This window comes from Solea senegalensis, linkage group LG12 (assembly GCF_019176455.1).
Source record: "Solea senegalensis isolate Sse05_10M linkage group LG12, IFAPA_SoseM_1, whole genome shotgun sequence".
NCBI classification, from domain to species: domain Eukaryota; kingdom Metazoa; phylum Chordata; class Actinopteri; order Pleuronectiformes; family Soleidae; genus Solea; species Solea senegalensis.
Window position 1 is genome coordinate 20,826,993 of NC_058032.1, and position 23,841 is coordinate 20,850,833.

Sequence of the window (23,841 nt, forward strand, 5' to 3'; positions counted from 1 at the left end):
TTAATTTACTAAATAAAATACATTTTATTAAACATATCAAACAATGTTTAGAAGAAAGAAAATTGCTCTTTACAGATTAGTTTCACCTGCAAATGATAATGTTGTGCTCTTATTTTGACGACTTCCCTTTTATTACAGTGTATTCTCTGTGACTTGACAGTTTGCGACTTTGCTGATATGAAGTATTGCTCTCGCCCCGCCCCCTGCTCACACTTAACCCGGCCTTTGGGTCCCAGCAGCATCACACACATATACAGACTCATCAACGCGTTAACGATGTGCATAACCTTACCTGAAGAACCAAGCAACACTTTTAAATGCTATTTAAATTATTGTTCATGATTTAGTTTTTTGTAATGCTGGTAAAAATAAATAAATACATTTAGTATTAAATTAAATTAAATTAAATTAAATTAAATTAAATTAAATTAAATTAAATTAAATTAAATTAAAAGCCCAAGAAAGTGTGTAAGGACTGGAGGTCAATCAGCAGAAATTAAACATTTTATTCATGTTCTAGCTTTTCAATTATCTTTACTACACTATAATATTGTCTTCATTAATGGAGGACATTGTGTCCGCCAGATCCATCGTTCTCAAACTGTGGAGTTTCCTCTGGTGGTACTTTGAGAAAAATCAGAAAGACTGTTCTACTGTATGTCGGAGTGGAGCTGAGGAATTTTGACCGGAGTGTGTAGAAAATGAAACAAGTAACAAAATAATAATACATTAAATAATAACAATTTGAGTCACCTTATCTCTCACTTCATCTTAATCTAGTTTCACTATACCAGTGTGCGAAGTATATGTGAGAAAGAGGAGGATGATGAGAGAGCAAATTATCTTTTTGGGAATAAATCTGCCTTGTGTGAAAAGTCTGTAGTTGACTTTCCTCTGCCTGTTTACACCACTGTATTTTCTCCAGCGGTTCTTGAAATGGAACAGTTTATGCTCCCATAAACCAGATGTGAGAGGAAGGAGGAGAAAAAAGCAGAGTGGAAAATAGGGGAGAGCTGTGAAAGAGTGTTAACACCCTTTCTGGTATGGAAAAAAAAGACACCACAGACACACACCAGAAACCTTAGTTGCAATCTGCAGTCTCACCATTAGATACTGTATATTATATCATATTTACCCAGTGTCTTTACATTTAAATGCACCCTGATGAACAGACGGTTAGTGTTATTGTTCGACAGAATTACACTTATAATATAATATATATATAATTATAATATTTATAATGTTATACTTCAACAATTTTAAGAAAATAAACCCACCAAAAAACAATCAACTTTTTGTTTGCGATTTATTGCTTATATAAACGCTCTCTAAACAATTTTTGGTAAAAATAAAATCTATCCATAATAATCATAAATAAAATCATCACAAGTACTTTTACATGACATTGTATTGCACAATTATAAGCCTTAACAAGAATCACAAAACACAAGTGTTGTTGCTCAGGTTGTGTGTAAGAGGAATGTTCAGAGGTCTGTGGTCAACGACGCACACTGGTCGCCTTCAGAAGGCCAAAGAAAATCTGAACCATCTTTGTTTTTCTGCAATTCATCAAGGTCTGTAGGTTATCAGCTGGATAGACTAACAACCAAACAATCAAAAAGTTGTTTACTTTCACAAATTGTAAATTTCAGACCATCACAATTTATACAAGAAAAAAAAATTGTTGTGGTACAGATCTGGTGACTCAGTGCTATTATATTAAAGAAAACTGCAGACGTGTGTCACTTCATGTAAAAAAAACACTTGTTCTCGTGTGACTATGGGTTTAAGTTAGACTGCTATCTAAATAGGAAGAAGTCAAACTAAATGTGGTTCCTCGGCTTTCAGACGGACAAATTGAGATCTGCACCACAACAAAGTCAAACAGCAGCCAGTTTCAGGCTGCTGTCAGCCTGCACAGAATCAGCATGTGTCTCAGCTCTGACCGACACTGCTGCTATCTGTCTGAGGTTTAACTCAAAGGCCGTCTCCCTGTAGAGCTTGGCAGTTTATGATTGGTTAGCTACAGAAAGGTGAGATGAACCAGCAGAGCCCCAGTCTCATCTTAACCCTGTTAAATGTGTGTGTGTGTGTGTATGTTCAGATGTTTTCCACCTCCGTGCTGAGTTCAGGACACAGTTCCTTGAGTGCCATTTCCATCAGCACCTAACAGAGAGAGAGTATATAAAAACATTTTCAGATGCAGTTGGATGCTGTGTTGTTTCCATCAGCTGCAACAGTATGGTTTGGTACAGTACAGTAAGTATTATTTGGGGGTATCCATTAGGAATAAAACCAAAATACCCTTCCCTTGGGGTACCAGAGTAAAATGGTGGAGCTAGACTGGCTCCACCCACAACAGTCAGCTGACTTAATCCCTCCCAAAGGGATTAATAAAGTCGTCCGTCTGTCTGGGTGACAGAAATCACTCCTGTCTATTCCCATACAAAGCTTGACGGGAAAAAAATTGGATGCTGGATGTCCTCCATTGTTGTAGCCATCAGGCACAGCCCATTCCAAGTAAAGGTACTGTTCTCAATCGAAAAGCAAGTCTGACCCAGGACTTTCCAAACTGTACCTTACTGTACCAAACCAAAACATACCATGATGGAAAGTAGGGATGTCCCGATCCGATATTGATATTGGTCCAATATCAGCCAAAAAATGAGTATCGGATTATATCGGACTGCCTCTAAAATCTCCGATATAAGCAGTCCATTCTGCTCCAGCACTTCTATCCAGCAGCGCCCGTTGTGATCACGTGGGCTCTGCGTGTTGGATGCACGTAGAGCCCACGTGATCACAGCAACAGCGTGTGTGTGTGTGTGTGCTACTGCCATTTCAGAGGTTAAACATTTTTCTTTAACCTCTGAAATCAGAGGCTACGAAGCCGCACAGCGAGCACGAGCTAGCCGTTAACACCACACTAGGGTTAATCCAAAATAGTGAAAACAAAGGGGGGTTTTTCTGAAGACACGCTGTTACCTTTGAAACACGGGTGCTCTGAAAACAGCACTTGAAGAAATTAACCATTGACTGTATGAAATTAACATGGCAAAAAATGGAATATAATTATATTGAAGGTTAAAATGTATGTAACCAATTGGTTAATAATAAATGGGTCAGTTTTTCTCATTTGTTCTCTGTTTAAGTAAGCAAAATAAGTAATTAAAGTATGTATGATTCGCGCTGATATCGTATAGGCGGCAATACCGGTATCGTATGGGAAGTGAAAAAGTTGTATCGGGACATCCCTAATGGAAAGACAGAAATTGAGCTGTTCTCTCTTGTTCTTACATAGAGAAGGTGTTTGTTGGCACTGGCCTCCTGCAGAGCATTGAAGATCTTGATGATTCCATAGCGGGCATTCTGCTGGCCAACTAAGTTTGCTAGTGCATCTGATTGAAAGAACCATACAAAATAAAGATGTCACAACGGCAGACAGCAGTCGTGTATTAAATGGATTGTGTTAATCATACAACTGTGTTCTGCAATTTCAAAACCACATTTGCACATGTTCATACCTGGGATATTGTCAAGTAGTTTCTGCTGAGCCCGCTCCTTGGTTTCACGGCGTTCAGAGTCGGTTCGGACCCTGACGTGTGGTGCCAACATCCCGTCGGGCCAGAAGGTGTCCCTGAATACACTGATGTAACACACCAACATCTGTTCACAGAAGATCCAGTTTACCGTGTCCCGGATCTGTCTGCATCAAAGCAGAGATGATGTTAGCCTTGTGCTGATCTCAGGAAACAGAGGTGAATTACAATATACATAAATATTTACATAATTGTAACCTGTAGCATGACAGAACAGGGTCATTAAAGTCATTAAAAAACAAGGAGGTCTGTCTTGTCCTATGGCTGATAGGCCATGTGTTACCTTTTAAAATCGCAAAAGGCATCTTTGAGTGAGTTTACCTCACTTAAAGCAAAACTATGCAGGATTTTACCCTAATTTAACAATTTAGAAGTTGCAGGAGATTAGAGAAAGCGAGGAGGAGGAAACGACTGTCTGTCTGATACACACACCAGGCACGTGTTTATGTACGTTGCTCGAAAATGTTGACCCTGACATGGATTTCAACACACGACCTTCTGATGTGGAGTCAGTTATACATATACAGTAGGTCGACCAAGGCTTGTTGTGTGAGTGGGGTGAGGTCTGCCATCTCTGATTGCCTTGTTACGCATTGTTAAGCGTTGTAAGTTATACTCTCAGGCGGGCTGACCTGCTCTGGCCACCCGAAGGATCAGTCAAAGGTATACTAAAAGGCAATACTCAATCTATTGCCAACCTACTTAATTTCACTGTGGTGCTGATCTGTACCCTTTCACAAGATCATTTGTTGCTTTCTGTTCCATATGCCCGTACTGAAATAGGTAAAAGGGCTTTTGTTCATTCTGCAATGTTTGCATGGAATATGTTGCAGAAAGACCAGAAACTAACGGAGTAAATTTCATTGAACACTTTCAAATCCGAACTGTGAGTTCTTGAGGCTGACTCCACAGGTGCACTTGTTTTTCATAATGTGCTTCTAAATTTAATCTGGATTATTTGTTATTTGTTTTCCGCTTGTGTTTTAACTGTGTAAAGTTTAACTGTTTTTGCTGCTGCCTATCTTGACCAGGACTCACTTGAAAAAGAGGTTCTTAATCTCAATGGGATTTTCCTGGTTAAATAAAGGTTAAATAAAAAAGTAAAATAAAAAAACATCAAACCAGCTTCTTTTGAATGGTGAGAATTGAAATACACAGAAGCATGCCAAACAGATGCTGACCGTCATGGACATGTTTCATTGAAAACAAATGCACATGGTCAGGAGAGGGGAAGAGAAGGGGGGAGCATCAGCTGTGTGTTTTACAACAGTGAGGATAAAGCGGTAGACAATGGACAGATTATTTTCACAGTTGTGTCGTAAAAATATGTACTGCAAAACTGTAGGGGGAGCTCTGTAGAGAAAAAGGTAAAAATGTAACAAGACTTGCAAAGTTCCACTTTTAGTGGAGTTTTCCTGCTGTTCATCCTTACATACAGTTTAATACATATCATCTCATGTCAATACAATTGACATGATGATAGTTTCACCTTAATAGTTAAAGTTGGAACTGATACTACTTACTTGTTGATGGTTCGTCCAAATGTCACCTGGACTAGTGCAATTAGAGTCTTCCTCACCCACTTAAACACTGAGCAGACAGACAGACAGAAGGAAATTCATTCAGTAAGAATGCACAATATGGCATCAGGGGCAGGGTGAAGCTAAATGCACGATAAGGCATCGCTCTCTGTCATGTTCCGTTTTGTGTAAAACTGTAAAATGCAAATGATGAAATGACAACAGTACACACTCACTTCCTCTGAGTTCAAATATCTCTCCTATTAACATGAAGCAGGGTTCAGCCAAAGCGTCCTTTCTCCCATCTGTCTCGTCGCCATAGTCTGAGAGATCACTGTCATCATCAGCCTCCTCCTGATCACAACAATTACACACAACACAAATGAGGACACAGGATGACGTGTGTCATGTCCACACTGTGGTGTTGCTTCAGCAGTGTGAGAGTGTACCTCAGTGTGGGAGAAGAAGTCTCCAGGTAGCCTCTCCAGGAAGGAGGCCAGAGAGAAAGACGATTTCTTCTGGATTGACATCACCTATGATCATTCAACGACATTATCATAATTATCATGATGCTATAAACAGTATGGAATCACTCTAATGACCAACTATGGACAAATACATCCTGCAGAAAGGTCTGAAACATGTATTATTACCATTAATCTACAATACAACAATATATCAACTCAATAAAATGCAACGTAGTGTTGTGATCTGAGGTTGCTACCAGAGGGCAACTCCGCTGGTCGCAAAAAGAAGTCATGTGCAGTCACTGGTTTCAATCTCTAGTTTCAGGTCTTCTTTAATGGCACATGATGTTGATTTTGTTAAATGTCTTCAAATCAGGAGTTCAGTTTGAACCAGAAATCTACGTCCATTTCTGTATACAGTCTATGGTCTAGGTTCAGGAATGTTATTTGCCCAGACAATTAGATCACCTGAATATACCATTAACCAGGTTTTTCATCCAAGATGATAATGCCAGCACTCATCAGACTCAAACTGTAAAAGAATAGTTGTACACAGTAGTCCAACTAAAGCAACTGTGGACTGAAACAAATGTTATGACATTAGCTTATAAAATAGCTGCCATGGCAAATGCATGTTGCAACCAAAGTGTGTGAATGTATATTTTTTGGCAGGGCAGTGTATATGAAGCTGCTGTCAATCTCTGTTAAATAGCTGTGTATTTTGAGTGTTTGCTGAGTGAAACATGGGTTTCTCACTCCTAAATCTAGGAGAAACTTATCAGTATCACATAACACATATGAAATACAGAAAGAAAAGCCAGAAACACACCAAAAGCGTTCCCTGCTACACTCTCTGCTTGACCGATAACTGATATAACCACTATAACTGTGAGAGATTAGAAAACTATTATATATGTGTATTCAAAATTTGACATAATGCTGTAATATTCTTAGGAGCTTTATCTTATCTGATACACATAGAAATTACCTTGAGATGCTCCGGAGACGGGCTGAGGAACGCATAGAGAGCCTCTGACTGGCACAGTCGCTCATCCGTCAGCAGACGCTATGAACACACACACACACACAAATGAAGTGATCATGGGGATTGTTCATCTGTGTTTATGAACCAGAAGGAGGCAGTGTGGGACAGATAAATCTCAAATATACAGGTCAAGTAACAATCACTGAAATTTAAAGAAAAGAAAACATTGTGTCACCTCTCACAACTTGAGGTAGTACAATGAATTTTATATATAAGCATGTAAGTTAATTTAATAGGAAAGGGTTATGATAATTAATACTACCTTGTACCTCCCTCCTACTTCCTACATCTTCACCCACCCAATTTGCCCAACATATCGATATTGAGAGGTAATGTTTACAGTTGGTGTTATGCTTCATAAATATAGTGTTTATGTGTCATCTAAATATCATTTATATACTTAATTCATGATCAAGAGCTCATGTTATGGCATTTCAGATGCTCTCACATTAGCATATGGTGAAATAATACATCTCTGTTGGTTTAATAGATTTAAAGAAAAAACATTATTTAGCAATACAATATTTGGGAGACTCAAAAAAAGTTTTACTGAAGTTCATTCAAAAAACATGAACATAGGTCCAGACAGTGTTGTGGACTTTTATCCTAAAATTGTAGTTGTTTGTTAGAGAGGTAGTGAGCTAGTTCATCTTGTTATTTATATAGAAAAAAAACTATATTATTTTAGAATGGGGTAATGTAAGGCAGTTGCAACATCTGAACACAAAAAAACAAGAAGCCAAAAAGCGCAGTCTCATGGCTCGTAATCTGGCTGACAGGTCAAAAGCTTGGACAGTCTGTGTTCTGTGTATTTAAATGAAGTATGTGTTTTATGTCCAATCTGTAAATTTTAGAGAGAAGCATTTAAAACAACAGAATCAAAAAGGCAGTCAGAACAATGCCACAGCCAAACAGTGTTCACTTGTTTGTGATGCTTACCTGGAGAAAGGCATTGAGCTGAGTTTTGCTTTTGTCTAGAAACTTCTGGTCAATGGATTTGAAGGGTAGTTTACTTAGTGATGGTAACTGAAGTTTCTTCAGTGAAGGGAAACACTGACAAAGAAAGAGATAGTTGGAAAATATGAATTAACCATCAGGAGAGGCAACGGCATCACTACCATTTAATGTAGGTCTTTGCAGGAAAAAATATTGAAATACTTCACACAGACCCGTGTATGTTATATGTGTGATAAATATCAAGGTGCTTGGACTAATAAATTATACCAAATATAAAACATTCTCCTGATTGTGTAACAAAACATAAAAAAGTAATAGTTGGCGCCAACATAGAAGATGAGCGTACTGTTTTAGTCAAATGTTAAATTTTGGCATATCCAATAATATATTTCAAAGCCAAAATCTGCTGATACTGAAATCGTGTTCAAAAAGAAAACATTTATTTTGGTTTGTGTTACCTCAGTGAGTTTGCGGTGTAGCATCTGGAATTCAGTGAGTTTCCTCTGGACACTCCAGCGACTGTTTGCTGTCTCCTCTCCTTCTTCCAGGCTAACGCACACACTGTAACAGGCTACAGTCTCACTACCTTCCTCTGCAGCCTGACACACACACACACACACACACACACACACACACACACACACACACACACACACACACACACACACACACACGGTTTTAGTGAATGTACATTAGAGTTACTTTAGAGCCTCACATTACAAACAGAGAGGACCACATCTTAGAAGAGTTATGGTCTCTGGTAGGATACACAATAGGTTAGATTTGTTGTCAGACTGAGGCAAAGGCCTCAGAAACTTACTATGAAAATGGAGAAAAGACCAACAAAGAAGAATGAGGAAATGGAGGAGAGAGTGAAAGAATGAGACCATGAGAGAGTGAAGGAGTGGAAAGAGCGTACATTCTTTCTGGTATGCAGAGGATACTTCATGCACTCAGGAAGCGGAGGGAGCATAGCAGAGAAGTCTGTTGCACTCTGCAGTCTCAACATTACATTATCACTAATTCTTACACATCGTAACACATGTAACAGTTGCTCCAAGTTAAGCTGTATTATATTAGAATTGTGTCCATTCCTATTTATGAGATTTACTGTGATATGTGGTATTACAAGCTGACTAGAATTCACAGTGCAGGGCTATTCACATGTACATTTTTCTGCCACAAGAGGGTGGTCATGTACTTTAACTGATTTTCTCTTTTTGTTACATTGATTTTAACATCTTGTTTAATATTAAATAATATTACATTTTAATATCTTCATTTTGGATATTATTATGTGAAGCACTAAGCATTCTGAGCTGAGGTGTACAAATAAAGTTTATCAGCTTATTGTCACATAACGGAAATATGATACAGTATCAGAATATTTACATTTATTAACAAATAAACAATTATAAAGTACAAATAACGTGACTGATCTAAGCATTTGTGGATTTTTCACAACAGCCACTTGACATGACGTAACTAACACATGAAGTAACTAACACAGGTGTTAATAATCACAAGGACGACCACTCTGTTCTGTTTACAGTAGGTACAGCGGTACACCTGTGTATATCCATTGCTTCTTATCAAAACAGTTCCTGTGATACAGGTTGATTCCAGTTTCTGAGGAGAAGCTGCCATGTGACACCTGTGATCGCCTCTTCAGTCTGTGTTGACAGGCTATTTGTGTGACGATTAACATCTTCAGATAAATAACCTGTCATCACTTCCATAACATCTTTAATCACACTGACAGTGGTGCTGTCACATTTTTACATGACCATAATGACATGGATGCCATTGCTACTTTAAAACCACAGGATGATGTATTAACTTATTAGAGCACAACCCTTAAGGCCCTTACACAGCAGCCATTTTGACATGTTTAAGCAGAAAAGGCACACATTAATGAAAGCTCTGTTCAAATATGTCAGGACAGTGTGACTTGTGAATCAGCACACACCCTGAAACTGAAGATGCTAAATAGAACTTAAACCTGTGATTTTCCTACTGTGATCTGTGAAAACGGCTGCTGTGCATTCAGAACTCATACTTCTTTGCTGCAGCCATCATATCATCTTCTGTCAACAAGAGATAATACGATTGGAAACTGAATTACCTTACCAATAAATGACCAACGTGTGTCAAACTAATTTTACAGTCTACGATGCAGCATGGCTGCCTAGTATGATAGAACAACCTGATGTTAGCATTTTCAAAAAATACATGTTGACGGTAAATTACTTTGTGGACAGCAGGTGGCAACCTCAAATCTTGAATCTCGTTTCTGTGATGAAGGTCAAATGCATCACCATATAGTGTTGCATCTTCAACGTTTTGATGTATTCTGTGCTCTGTCTGATAGCAGCATCAAAAAGCATGTCGAGGTAGGAAGAACTCAGACAGACTCCTGTACTTTAGGCTCTGCACAAGAAATCGGTTCTTTAATGTGTTATGGCCATTTTCTTTAGCATTACGTTTAGGCAACCCTCTGTTTTCAAATGATGAATGAAGTTCTATTTACCTCAGCAGCAGTAATAGTGGCCCTCCAGTGCCCCAGATTTTCACACCACCAGTCTGTCCTTGTGATATGTTGCTGGAGTTCACTGTGTTCTTTCTCCATGGCTCCAATCTCCTCCTTTAGTTTGCTTACTATCTACACATACAGATATACACAGAAATTATCCTTTAACAAGTATCCAAATTATATTTATGTGAAGACACAACATGAAGATGATTTTTAAGTGTTTTTTGTTTCAAATGACACCAAAAAACCTATTTTTTCTGTGGTCTGATTTTGTCCTGTTACACAGGCTTTCAAAATATATTAAAAATGAACAAGTGCAGGTAAGAAGTTGTGAAGCAAATCAGAGTTTGTAATATTTTGCAATACAAGAGTTTGCCAGATTTAATTCCATCCCTTGAGTTTCACCTCAAACAAGTTGAGGGCATCATGCAAAGACGTGAAGATGTGAGAATTCATAAACTCTGATATTGTATTTGTGTATTTCAGGTCTACCTTTTTGTCTGGCTTTGGTGCATTCTGGATAGAGCCCAGCGCCTGCCGCTTGTACTCGAGTTTGTCGTACAGTTGGCGGAGTTTAGTAGCAGCATAGCTAGCCTGCTCATTTATTCCTTTACTGCCTTCATCGCACACGTCCTCTCCTCCATCAAGACCCTGGCCCTACACACATAGGGATGCAATTAAGGAAATACAAAATGCAATAAAGACATAATTGCAGACATGTACAGTACAGCTGTACAGTTATGCATTTCTGACCACTTCATCCTTTTCTTCTGTGCTACACTGTGATGGGCTGTGCTGCTCCTCTCGTCTGATCAGCCTTTCGTAGAGGTCAGAAACCAGGAAGGAGGGGTAATAACGCTCTCTCATCGTCTCAGTAACCTAGAGATAATATGAAAGTTATTGTTGGATGAAGAAATTAGCTGTCCTCCACTATAACTAGAGAAGGTTACAGTAAATTAGTAGCAACAGCAGCCTTACCTGTTCCTGTAGTCGAACAAACACTTGTGTTCCTCTGTTCCCCACTAAGCTCTGTTGAATCTCCTTGAGAAGAAGCTTTTCCACTGGAATCTCTTTGCTCTCCACAAAGAACTTCTGATAGATTTCCCCAACAATTTGGGGCACCTCGTTCTGTGGATGACAAAGAAAAACTGCCACTTACTCTCATTTACTTCTCATTAACAGACAAAAACTGCACTGCTATAACACACCACCACCTCTGAAGCAGGAAAACACATCTCGTATTACTATTTCTGTTAAACTCAACTCTCTGAGATGTGTGTATGTATTACCTTGTTTGCAGTTTTCAGTGTTTCCACCAATTCCCAGAAGCTAATTAGAGCTCTTTTGTCAACTCTCTCCATGTAAACTCTGAAATGTTCCCTGTAACCTGGATTAGACAAGATGTCATCAAACTGAAGGATCTGGATACGGAAGGAGAGAGAAAATATAAAACATGAAAGGTCACAAAGGTCACATTTGCTGTGGTTCCATCACAGTATGGTTTGATTTGGTACAGTATGGTACAAATCAGAAAGGTAAAACCCTGGGTCAGACTTGTGCTTTGACTGAGAACAACACCTTTAATTGATAAGCCGGGTCTGGGCTGTGCCCAATGGTCGCATGAAAAGACACTTTAATAGCATTCAATAAATTCTACAAACTTTTCGATGCGGTGTGCCCAGAAAAACTGGTGTGTTGCAAGATAAGTAGAGTGACCTTGTGTCAGTGCATCGACATCGAATGCAACACAAAAGAAAACAATGGAGGAATCCAGCAGCTCTGTTTTTTCATGCTCAGTTTGTGTCCGTTTATCTCAACAAGACAAGTTATTTTGGTCAGTCAGTCATCATCTAACCGCTTTTATCCTCCACCAGAGGGTCGCGGGGGGTGCTATGCCAATCTCAGCTACATCGGGCGATAGGCGGGGTACACCCTGGACAGTTCGCCAGTCCATCAAGTTATTTTGGTATTATTGCAAATAATACCAAATACCAAATGCAAATAAAATACTATACTGTACCAAACCAAACCATTCCACTCAATGGAAACACAGCTATAATTGGTTCGCTACTCAAATGAGAATGTTATTCACAACAAAAAATAAAAAGCATGGTTTGCCAAATGTTTAATAGTGTGGCAATCCAGATTATGAGAGACTCACCTTCTGACTTTGAGGCCCATCGCTGTCATCACCCCCTCCCTCCTCACTGTTTTCATAGTTTGGTCCACCGAGGAGGCGGATTCGCTTCTCACATTGTTTCTTGGCTACAGTTAGCTGGTTGATATATCTTTTCATATCTCTGGCCCTCAGCAGGTCTGCCTTCATGGCTGCCAGCTCTTTACCTTTTCGATCTGTGAGAGACAGAATTGGTGGGTTGTCAATCCTCTGATCATTCCTGTAGTGTCAACATAAATCTGTAAAATGACCGTGTTTTTCCGCAAACACCATCATGAGGTCAGGTTTTCATTTACTTTTACATGACTATATGAACGAAATACCTACAACTGTCTTTTTCATAAGCTTCAGCTATACAGTTAACATGCTGAAACTTAAATGTTAGATTGTGAATATGTTCAGTGATGCCCGCATGCTCACGTGATCATCAAGGCTGCTAGTAGTTACAGCCTGAATCTTGACCCTTTAACTTAATTTGATGTAAAGGCTGCAAGTGACTGACACAGCAAACAACAAGGGTTTCTGCAGTGGACAATCATAGTCTGATTTTTAATTTACACATTTTCTCAAATTGAAATAATATTTGATAAATGTAGACTCATACAGGTCATACAGTGAAATGCAGTGTTTCTATACCTTTCTGCTTTTTGAGTTGAGGCAAGCTGCTGATGGTGGTGGCATGAATAATCTCTACCACTATCTGATACCTACAAAAGAGACAAGAGAAAAACATCAGTGACTGCGATTGAGCAATTGATGACTTTTTTTGGATTAAAAACTGAGCACTGCAATGTAGAAGTACTGTGATAGAAATCACATGGGTAAAACAGTTCTATGTTTTTAGCCTATGTTTTCAGAAATGTATCAGTGAATGAGCAGATGTTTCTTGACAAATATAGCTGTATCATGTCTAACTTGCATTTAGATCTAGTATTGTGGTGCAGAGACACTGTCTGTTCCCATGGTAACCCCACAGCAGCAAATAGATTAGTGTTAGAACTGTCTAGTTATCAACTTTTTATATATACTATATATTTGTGTGGATGTTTTCACAGATATACATTTTAATTGACTTTATCAATTTACAAAAATGCAAAGGGAGCTAACAGAGGATACGTCTGAATAAAACCAATATTTGTTGTGACCACTCTTTACCTATCTGGGATGGGATTACATGAAGAAAAATAAACATTTAAGCAGATCTGTGGTGAGTTTTCCAAGACGTTTGGAATGCACTTCGCTACACTGTCGAATGTATGCTGTTTTGAAAGTAAAGGGTGGTAACATCAAATATTGATTTGAATTTTCTTCTGATTAATACAAACAAGTACAATTTATATTGTGAAATCGTTCTTACGTTACAGCATTTCTTCACACCTGCCATAAACATTTGCACAGTACTGCACACACACATTCACACACCAGAAGTGTACATTTAAGTCTGTATGCACAGGCCAGTCTCAGTGTATTGGGGCAGTGCAATGATTGTGTAGTGTCATACCTGAGTTGTTTGAGAAAATTGACATCAGCAGAAGTTGATATCAGTTTGATGAAATCTTCATAGGAGGCAGCGTAGGTGTAAGCTTTCTTCTGCTGCTCAGCCTGCTGCTCCCTCTGCTCCAGCTGAGACAACAGCATCCTGTTTATGGAGTCTGGATCACTGAGGATGTCTACCAAAGGCTTCAACACTGGAGAACAGACACAAGACACAAGGATCTACTGTAGATGTGTGACTACTTTATGTGCATCTCACTGAGCACTTCTCTGAAAAGCATTTAAGTAAAAAAGAAATATTCTTAGAAATACAGAATAGACAGATATTAAAGGAGGCATCACAGGGTCTGGGTTACACACAAATATTTGTTTATCAGATTGTAATAATCACTCAACCTCTACATTATTCACTATTGTCTTTCAAGATAAACAGTTCAGTTTATCTTGAAAGTCAGTTATCAACAAAAAATAACAAACATTTTATAATCTAATATTAAGTTTAAAAAAATATCTACAGGCTTCTGGAGCAAAATATGCAAACAGAATGAATAACAATAAAATAATACAAACAAACAATCATAAATAAATACATTCACAAAATAAGCTAACTATACGGTTGGTTGTTAAAAAGGCCTGGAGACTGGAGGCCCTGTTGTGGGGTTTTTCACTTTTTTAACTCATTTCAGCGAATACATGGTGATAAATGAGAAAAGCAAACAAAAAGCCTTTCCTGTAAAAAAAATCTGTTATTCCTTTTCATTACTGACTTTTGTCAGAAAAACAAAAGCGCTGTGTGGTTTAAAGCACATTTCCACCGTCACTTGCAGCTGTGAGGGCCAGAGAGAGAACAAATAGATCACATGATAATGTCTATGCTGTAGAATTGTTTTGAATAATTCATAGGATTGAGCAGAGCTAAAATAAGACTCGAGGACACTCAGGGACATCCAGACTTGCAATGCACACAATTCACTGGACACTACATGAGAAAGGTAGTGTCCAGGTACTGGTAACTTTGATGAACAATGACACTACAGGTCTATAATCTGACCTCAGTACTAGGTAACCAATTAGCAATCATTTACTAAATTCATAGTCAAGTATTTTAGTTTAGTTTGATTTGAGTCTTTTTTTAATAAAAATATAATATGAAAAAGTTCCCTGATTTCAGCCTCTTAACTGTGATTTACTTTGGCTTCTTTGCTCGTCCATTTTCTGACATTTTATGGACCAAACAACAATTACTAAATAATGAAATTAACTTGTAGTTGTAAGTACCTTTTGTAGTGATGACTTCTGTGAGGCAGCAGCGTAGTGTATGTGACTTGGCATCCTTTTGTGGCAGGAGACAGAGCAGCATTATTCTGGCTACACAGCGGAGGAAGGCCAGCTCCGAGTCAGGACTGACCAAACATGGATGGAGAGGAAATGGCCGAGCACATTCCTCTGGTCTGAACACACACAAAAGTGGGAGGCGGTGGTTAAAACAGATACATGAGCCATTCACATGCAGCTAAAAGGGGATGAAAAGTATGAAAAGTGTGTTGAAGAAGCCAGAGGTGTTTTTAACTGAGGGTTGTGCTCTTGACGCGTACATTGTTGCTAAGCAACCAAACCCTGAGAGCTGCTGGGATGTCTGCAGTTGCTGCAGTTGCTGCAGCCTAACTAAACTAGCATTTTAAAGTAAGAAAAATATTTTAAACAGTGGATTCCCTAAAAATTGCTTTTCTGCTCAATGTGTGTGTCTTGCCATGTCTGTGTGCATCCTCCCCTTAACCAACTAAATCATGGGCTTTCTAGATGATAGATGTTAAATCTTATGTCCATGTGGGCCCAGTAAGGGTTATATTCAGGCTGATAAGAATAAGAAAGTAGGTCTTTCCACAGTGGCCCAACCTGTATTGCCCCCAGTGGACAAATTGTGCAGGTCCCATATGGTTTCAGTAACTTGTTCCCATGTGGGCAAACACAGGTGAGACTCCCATGGACCACCAAGTACATGCTGGTTGGAGAGTCGACAAAGACCAGTTTCACCTACTTATGAAGACACTTTGAAAGCAATCAATGAATTCTACAAACTTTTCATTTTGATGCGACGCTAATGTGCCCAGACAAGAGCATCACTCTCGTTTGTGTGCGTGTCTGACGTTGAAAATAATGTACCTGTGCAAGCAGAAGACTCTGCATATGAAGAGCCTTAATAGACTGGGAAAGTGCATTCTAGAAATATTGGTACAAAGTCAGAGCACATTATGAGATGAAACTGAGTGTGTCAAACACTGGCTTTGTGTACAATAGTTCAGTTACATTAAATCTTAGGGTTTGGCTCTGAAACTTGATGGAACAAGACACATTGCTGCTGTTGCTGCAAATCCTACACTACTTAAGACAAGGGAGGCCAGACATCTCTGTAGTTTGATAAAAGCAACAATGTCACCCGAGTTGCCAAGATAATGAAACCAGATAATGTGTGAATCATCACTCTGTCTGCATGCTTTGGATCTGGCAGATGCTGCCAGGAGACAAAGGAAGTCAGTCTGGAGGATTCTCATGTTGTTACACTTTACTGAACTGCTACAATTACACCCCCCATCACTTTACATTAAATTGATAGTTATGGACACTGGTGGGAGGGAAAATCTTGTCAGTGACAAATGAGGGCTAATAGTTTCTGTTAAATTACAGCCAGTCATATTCTATATGACAAATTAAGAGGGACTAAAAAAGGGACAGGAAATTTATGAGCATCATTACAACAACAAGAACACATAACGTCTCTTGAGTGATGAGCACCACAGACAACAAAGGTATTGTAGCTTTAACTGTTTAAAATGAAATGAAAATAATAATAACAATAATAACAATAATCCTTTATTGTCAACTAATGTGTGTTTCACATTGTAGTTTAAGAAAACATCAGGAGATAAAACAACAGACACAGAACAGATAATGGGACAATTTTGGCACAAATAGTGCTCTATTACATTTGGTAAAAAAAACTCTTCTTCGTTTGTTGTTGCTGTATAAACTCTACAGTGCTTTCCTCAGGGCAGTTTGAAAAATTCTTTATGAAGAGGGAGTGGCTATATTTATATATTTCGTATTTCCTATTTATTTATATTAATTCTAGACCTTCTGTTTTTGTTCTTAGCACCCAGATTACCATACCATATGTGTTGATATTTGTTGTTTATTACCTTGCAGATGCAGCCTTAAGGTCAGTGAAGTGTGTATGCAGGATGCGGATGCTGTCATAACACACCACATTGACAAGGTCTATGTCAGCAAGCCTTGATCTCAACTGGCTGATCATCTGCCACCAGTCCTCTGACAGCATGGAGTACAACTGGCCCTCATCATGACTCAAAGGGCTGTACCATGACAGGATGTAGTCTCTGTAGGCGTAGTCAAACACTGAAGAGAAGGGAAGGTAAAAAGGAGAGGGGGAGACAAAGACAATTGGAATATGCATTTTGTGAAAGGCTGCATATATAAACATTATATCTACACAGACAACAGAAAACATGTGCTCCAATTACATCAATCCTGCTGTCTACACAAGTTTTTTTACACACAAATAAATAAGACTCATATTTTTACACACAAATATTTTCCAGAGTTTTCCATCTATGTGTAACCATGGCGATATCATCCAAGTGCTTCCAAAACATGAAACACCTAGGCTGCTCATCTCCTGTGTAGGTGCACACAAAGCAACAAAGCAACTGCAACAGGGACACAACTGATTAGATTTTAGAAACCAAATTAAGTTTCAAAGTGTTTATAAGATACAATCAGGAATATTTTGCAACCTCAATTTTGTGCAACCATGAGGGATGCTGATCAATATCAGTCATCCTTTGACCAACTTTCCTCACAGAAGCAGCAGGCCAAACTCTGCTTTATTATGAATGGTCATTTCTCACAGGCTCACGGAGCTACCAACAAAGGTCTAATTTCTACTGAAACCCAGGTGATCACTGGTGCAACAAGAGAAATGTGGAGGAAGCATCATCCATCCACTGAGTGGGAAAGAGATGAGGTTTATCTTGACCCATCCATCACAGGACCGACACAAACAACCAAATTTAGACCTATAGGCAATTTACCACCAGTATTACCAGTTCAGCTGACCTTAATTTTATCACAGACAGTGTGGGAGGAAATGAGAACAGAAATGAAAACACTACTCATGCTAATGCAACACAGAGAGGCCACAGCTGGATAGTAGATTCATACTAACCACTCTCTGGTGGTGATTTACTACTGCCATTTCTTTGTTTATACACAACTGGACACATGTGTGTGTGTGCGCCAAGTATTCCTTACGTTGTGGGGACCTAAATCTGTTTACACAGTCACATTATGGGGACACAAATCAAGAATCATGAGGACATGTTTTAAAGTTAGGCTGAGGTCAGGGTTAGGTCAGTAGTAATTATGGTTAAGGTTAGAGTGAAGTCCTGGAAACCAGTGTGTGTGTGTTTCATTTATATTTGTTACAACCCGAGGGTCATTCTGACTTGTGTCTATCCCCTTCTCTCTGTTTCTGTGAATGTGTGTATTTTGAACCAACTATCAAATATGCAGAAGTGCACAGTTGATTGAATGGTGTTTTTTGTTTTTTTTCTTAGCATCTTTACAAAGATATCCAAGGAGGAAAAACTATTTTAGTAAACCTGATGTCAAACATGAACATTTTATGTGATTACTGTATTGGTACCATTAGAGGAGATATCGTCTTTTGGGTATCGCGATATAGTATCTGTGAGCACTGATTGATTTAACTTGTGAAATACACTAAATATAATAAATGAAGTATATGTTGATTAAAGAATACTTCTTTAACTAGAATTTGGCCATATTTATGGGCAATTTAATTGATCTCACCAATGCTCCAGTTAATGTACCTTCTTCTTTGTATACAATTTTAACAAGCTTTAGCTTTGGCAGGAATGTGCCCTTCTCATTTTTACCACATATCAGTATTCTCTTTAGCTCAGTCCTTTCAGATTTATCTTCTTGAGGTTTATCCCTCCTTCCACTGTCCAAAGACATGCAGGCTAATGGAAATGGTGACTCAGCCATCTGTAGGTGTGAATTATGAGTGAGTTCTGTGATAAAGTGGTGACCAAAGTCTCCCCTGCAGTCAGTATGACCCTGAAAAGGATCAATGGTTTGAAAATATGATGCTATGATGCTCTTCGCCAGTAGTCAATGTAGATCATTTTCCAAATTGGTTTTAGTAGATATTATATATATATATATATATAATATATATAAATATTCATTAAATATGTATTACCACACAATACTCATTATCACACCTTATGTCAAACATATCTGTCGCATTTCAGTGTTTTACTTTGGAAAAAGTTTTTAATTCGAGTGATTTTATGCATTTTTGTGGTAGTGAAAAATATAAATTAAAAACAAAACCCAACTCTCAACTTCAATATTTTTTATCTGAAATTCTTTATATAAGCCCAAACTCAAACACTCCTCATCTAAATTAACAGCAGAGCTCAAATGTGAACTGAGCAATGTCAACAAAAATGTTATTATAAATGTCACAGTATGACCAAAGGACCTTTTCAGAGCACACACAAGAGCATGTGCAAATACACACCCTTGGTGTAAATCTGGAGCCATCTGTTACTTGGCAGCCCAGCATTCTACTGACTATCTGTGTGTGTGTGTGCGCGCGTTTGTGACACCAGGGTGTTCCAACTGCTGTCATCCACTATGAGTGACGGATGAATGACGGGTCATAGTGAAAGACAACACTCCATTAGTCAGCAGTTTTCTGAAAAACAGAAGTTAAACATTTTTCCAGTAGTGTCAGAGACATTTGTGGAAGTTTGAAAATGAAGGAACAGCTAAGACATTCACTGACAGTGAAATGGACACTGGAATAAAAACTGTATTTTAAGTTTTTAAAGATGAAAAAATTATTCTCTAGATTGGATACCAAGAGCGCAGCACTTAGGGCAGAGAGGACAGAGAAATGAGGCAGCAGAAAATGCGGCATTGAATCAAAAAATGACCAATTATATCAAACACAGGTAATATGAAATACATGCCACTGGTATAAAGATCAGGGTGATGAGATCAGTGTGGCTGCCGATCTTCATTCAGTCAAAAAAAAGATGCCCATATCTGCTCTGCAAGGGATCAGCATACCCAAAATATGCATTTAAGACATGGCAGAGTGTTCCACAAGTGTAAGCGGCAAGCGGAACCACTCACTACTCAACTGATTATTATTATTATTTGTATTATTATCATTATTATTTTATTATCATTCATTATTATGAATAATAACGATAATAATAATAACAATAACAAAAATGATAATAATAAACAAGGCCAACACCAAAATATTAAATAATGCCAATACTAAAACAAGTACACAACACTATGCTAACCTTGTAGTTGTGTTACAAGCCAGGCAGCACACTACAGAGGGTTACAAAGAAAGCCAAGCACACATACTACTGGTTAAGCCACACCAATGTAAGTTGAATATTTAAAACAAATAATAGTAGTAATGCCACCATCTTATTCTGACCCCCCTAGCAGGAGTGCTTTAATGGTTCTGTCTATTTTAGAAACATCTCTGCCTACTTCATATTTTAGGGAACACACTGATAAGGACAAAAGGTTGTCATTACCTTCCTTCAGAGTTTTGTCCACATTGTGTGACACCACCACCCTCCTGCTCTGGCCTGACTCCTGAACTCGAACAGAGAAACGAGCCTGAAAAATAAAACAGCATCAGATTACTTTGCTGCACTTCATAACAAAATTTGAACACCGTGACAATCAGGATATATTGAGCAACAAAAGGAGACTCAGGGCTGTGTCTCAAGCCCTGACAGACAAAGACAGGCCAAATGTTCTGATGACTTAAGCATGTTGACCAGATGAATGCTTGAGAAAATACTTGTTCGCTGTCAACATCAATAGGTCATCAGACAGTAGTCACTGAAAAATAGATGCTGCGATGTTTAGGTGAGGCATTGGCTGATTGTGAGTGAGTGAGTGTGTGCACACGTGTGTGTCTAAATCCAGCAGCACGACTCTACCTCATCTATTACAGCACAATAACACAATGAGGATCGGAGGACACAGAGAGAAAATGACAGAGAGGAGAAAGAAGGACAGAGGAGGGGAAATTACTGAAGGTGAATGGATGAAGCAACTGAGGGGATTAGATGACAACAGCCAAGGAAACTTGAATGTGTACTGTGAGATCAACACTGTTCAACCTTCCCATGCTAACTGATGACATGATTAATTCCCATTGTGTTTAAGTGGCGAGCTAGTGAATGATAGCATCCAGACATTTTAAACCATTCTCTAACACGCTAGGGTCATGTGGACAACAAATGTATCTTCAACAGAATGTATGCATTTTTAAACAAAAATGGAATAGTGTGGATGTTATGGCAGTGTATCACTGCCACTCCAGCAAAAGTAAAAACAGATCAGTATCACTTGTCAATGCGATATAATATAGTGTTATAATGTGATTATGCGCTATAACGTAATACATTTCATGTAAAAGTTTATTAAACCACGGGGTCAAGGACCTCACTGTTCTTTGAGCTCCAACATACACGCTTCAGATGCAGTTGTGAGGGTGAAACTTTTCTTTATTCATGGTGCCTAACATAGTGCTCCAACTGATCAATAACAAAGAATGCTACCTCCAGCAGGTCAGTATGATTTTTCTTTCTGTGCAGCCCCATGCACATCATAGTGGCTGCATACTTCTCACCGTTTCATCCTGCCCTACACAGAATGGCTGATCGAAGCACTTTTAGCTGCTTTCCCTTATGCTTAAGTATGCTATGCATAACATCCGGGCATAAATGTTGTTACTCAGTCATTCAAAAGGATTAGAAAAAAAGGATAAAAAATACTATTGTTGTCATTCTTTTTCCACCAACGCAATAACAAAAGAATCTCAATGTTTAAGCACAAGCATGAAGTAAAACTGAATCAAATTCTGTAAATTTGTCACATACCTGATGTCTAGCCATCCTTCCAGACATCCAGGTTTGTATCATGAAACCTAAGTAAGCTATGCGAGTGTCCTGATTCTGGTTATTCAATATGAGAGCTATTAATCAAGATGCACCGTAATAATATTAAATATTGTTCCATTCCTAGTAACTTACCATTAGCTTGTCGAAGAACTCCAGCCATGCAGATGACTGCTTGGTGTTTCTGTCGAAGCGGCAAACTTTGAGAGGACTCTTCCTGACAAGCAGAACAAAGCTTCCAGCCAGGAAACACAACAGGGCGAATGACACATAGATGAAGAGCTTCAAGAAGAAAGAGGTGAGTGTCAGGCCTCCCCAGGCCAGCTGGAACACCACTGCCGCCACCACGCCCAGGAAGATTGCCGGGATGAACCGGAAAGTGGAGCCGCCAGGAGAGGTAGAGGTGACGGGCATGAGCTCCGCTTCTCCTCCGGTGTTACCGCTACTCCCTCCAGCCAGTGATGTGGTGGTAGTTGAGGGGGTTGGCATACTGCGACCCCACCATCCATATATGTGTCAATACGAGTCTATATGCAGAGTCACAGCGGTAGGTATACTGTGCACACGCGTGTATACCCTCCACTACAACACTCTCTCCAAGAAGAGGCATCCCCGCTTTGACATCTCCTCACCGACCCACACCGCTACGTTCTCACCGCTCCTAGCATCGGCCCACCCTGCGGACACAGGCACGCAGCCCCGTCAGCTCAGACATCCACGACACGGCGCTCCCTCCACGCAGCAGTGCTGAGCAATAGGCTGCTCTCTCGGAATTGGCGATGGGAAGAAACAGGAAGCAGCCAGAGAAAGCGAGGGAGAGCCGGGCTGATGGGAAGGATGGAGCAACAACCACCGTCACCTTGGAGACAAATAGGTGGAAGAGTAGCTTAGCGACTGTTGCTAACCTACTGGACTAGCAGGAGCCTAAACCAGGACGCTAAGTTAATAATAAACTGTCTGCTTTAACACAACAAAAACATACGATAAATATACGAGCGACAAAATAAAATTGAACTGTTTATGCTTTAATTAAGAGTTTAGTTACGTGCATTAGCGACATTTAGCTAAGTAGCTTTCTTGCTCGCTAAGTAACCAGTTCAACACGGCTAATGTTAGCTTCCTTACCTATCGTTTATAAAAAGGTGCGCGGTGGCAACATTGCATTGTCGCTTTCCCTTTTTGTACAATAAAAAGTACCGGAAGCTTTACTGTGACGACGTGAAAGTGTCACAAACGCAGCAACAGAATAATTACGTCCGCTCCAAACTCCTCGACAGATAAAAACAAGCGAGTGAATCCTCGAGCTCCAGCTGACTGCCGATCTCTATGAACGTGGAGCAGTTCCAACCAATCCAACGCCGTGTTCACCGCCGTTGGAGCGCTTGTTTAAACCACTGGCACGGTCCGAGTGAGCACGGGTGGGGTGGGGATTGTTTAACGTTACTGTGAACGCCAGCAAAAAAGCGCCGCACAAGAGGGCTGCCATAGTGTGTAATCGAGCACACAAGCAGATAAAGGATCATACTTTGATTTTCCTCCAGTTTTTGGCTTTAATTACTGTCTAAGACGGTGGTTCTCAAACCTTTTATACCAAGAAGCACCTGGGAACATATTGAGCTCTTGAAGTAACACCATTATCACCAACGGTAAGATGCAGTGGTGTAAATAGGCTGAACAAAGTCAGCTAGGTAGATTTATTCCCAATAAGATCATTTGCTCTCTCATGGTCCTCCTCTTCCTCACATATACATCACTCACTGGTATAGAATGAAATTAGATTCAAATGTAGCTACAGATAAGGTGACTCTAATTATTATTATTTAATCTATTATAATTAATTTTGTTATTTGTTTAATTTTCTACCACCAGAGGAATCACATGTATCACTGGTGGTACATGTACCACAGTTTGAGAACCATGGGTTTAATGTGAATACAGGAGCTTTAATGTTTTTGAATGATAATGATTAAACCATATCCACATCCTCAGGGAAGTTCAA

The 23,841-nt window shown here is 39.2% G+C and overlaps 1 protein-coding gene across 1 annotated transcript; it reads right to left on the reverse strand.

Moving 5' to 3' along the window:
• Nucleotides 1-1,289: 1,289 nt before the first annotated feature.
• On the reverse strand, nucleotides 1,290-23,176 carry snx25 (sorting nexin 25). The gene is made up of 22 exons (XM_044040965.1): nucleotides 22,968-23,176; nucleotides 21,978-22,701; nucleotides 20,466-20,550; nucleotides 16,989-17,205; nucleotides 15,070-15,242; nucleotides 13,799-13,985; nucleotides 12,934-13,004; nucleotides 12,283-12,473; nucleotides 11,411-11,542; nucleotides 11,100-11,249; nucleotides 10,875-11,000; nucleotides 10,614-10,778; nucleotides 10,119-10,250; nucleotides 8,047-8,187; nucleotides 7,571-7,684; nucleotides 6,575-6,652; nucleotides 5,569-5,652; nucleotides 5,356-5,473; nucleotides 5,123-5,189; nucleotides 3,525-3,706; nucleotides 3,298-3,398; nucleotides 1,290-2,166 (listed from the first exon to the last, which is right to left on the reverse strand). The coding sequence occupies exons 2-22, from the start codon at nucleotides 22,329-22,331 to the stop codon at nucleotides 2,101-2,103; spliced, it is 2,934 nt and encodes a 977-aa protein (XP_043896900.1). The 5' UTR covers nucleotides 22,332-22,701; nucleotides 22,968-23,176; the 3' UTR covers nucleotides 1,290-2,100.
• Nucleotides 23,177-23,841: the final 665 nt, after the last annotated feature.

What these genes read in the sequence shown, in the direction of transcription:
- snx25 (XM_044040965.1), bottom strand. Translation starts at nt 22,331, where the DNA reads ATGCCAACCCCCTCAACTACCACCACATCACTGGCTGGAGGGAGTAGC. An exon ending in AGAAGTCATCACTACAAAAG is followed by an intron (nt 13,986 to 15,069) that starts GTACTTACAACT and finishes TCTGTTCTCCAG; the next exon opens with TGTTGAAGCCTTTGGTAGAC. An exon ending in AGCTCAATGCCTTTCTCCAG is followed by an intron (nt 6,653 to 7,570) that starts GTAAGCATCACA and finishes GTGTGTTCATAG; the next exon opens with CGTCTGCTGACGGATGAGCG.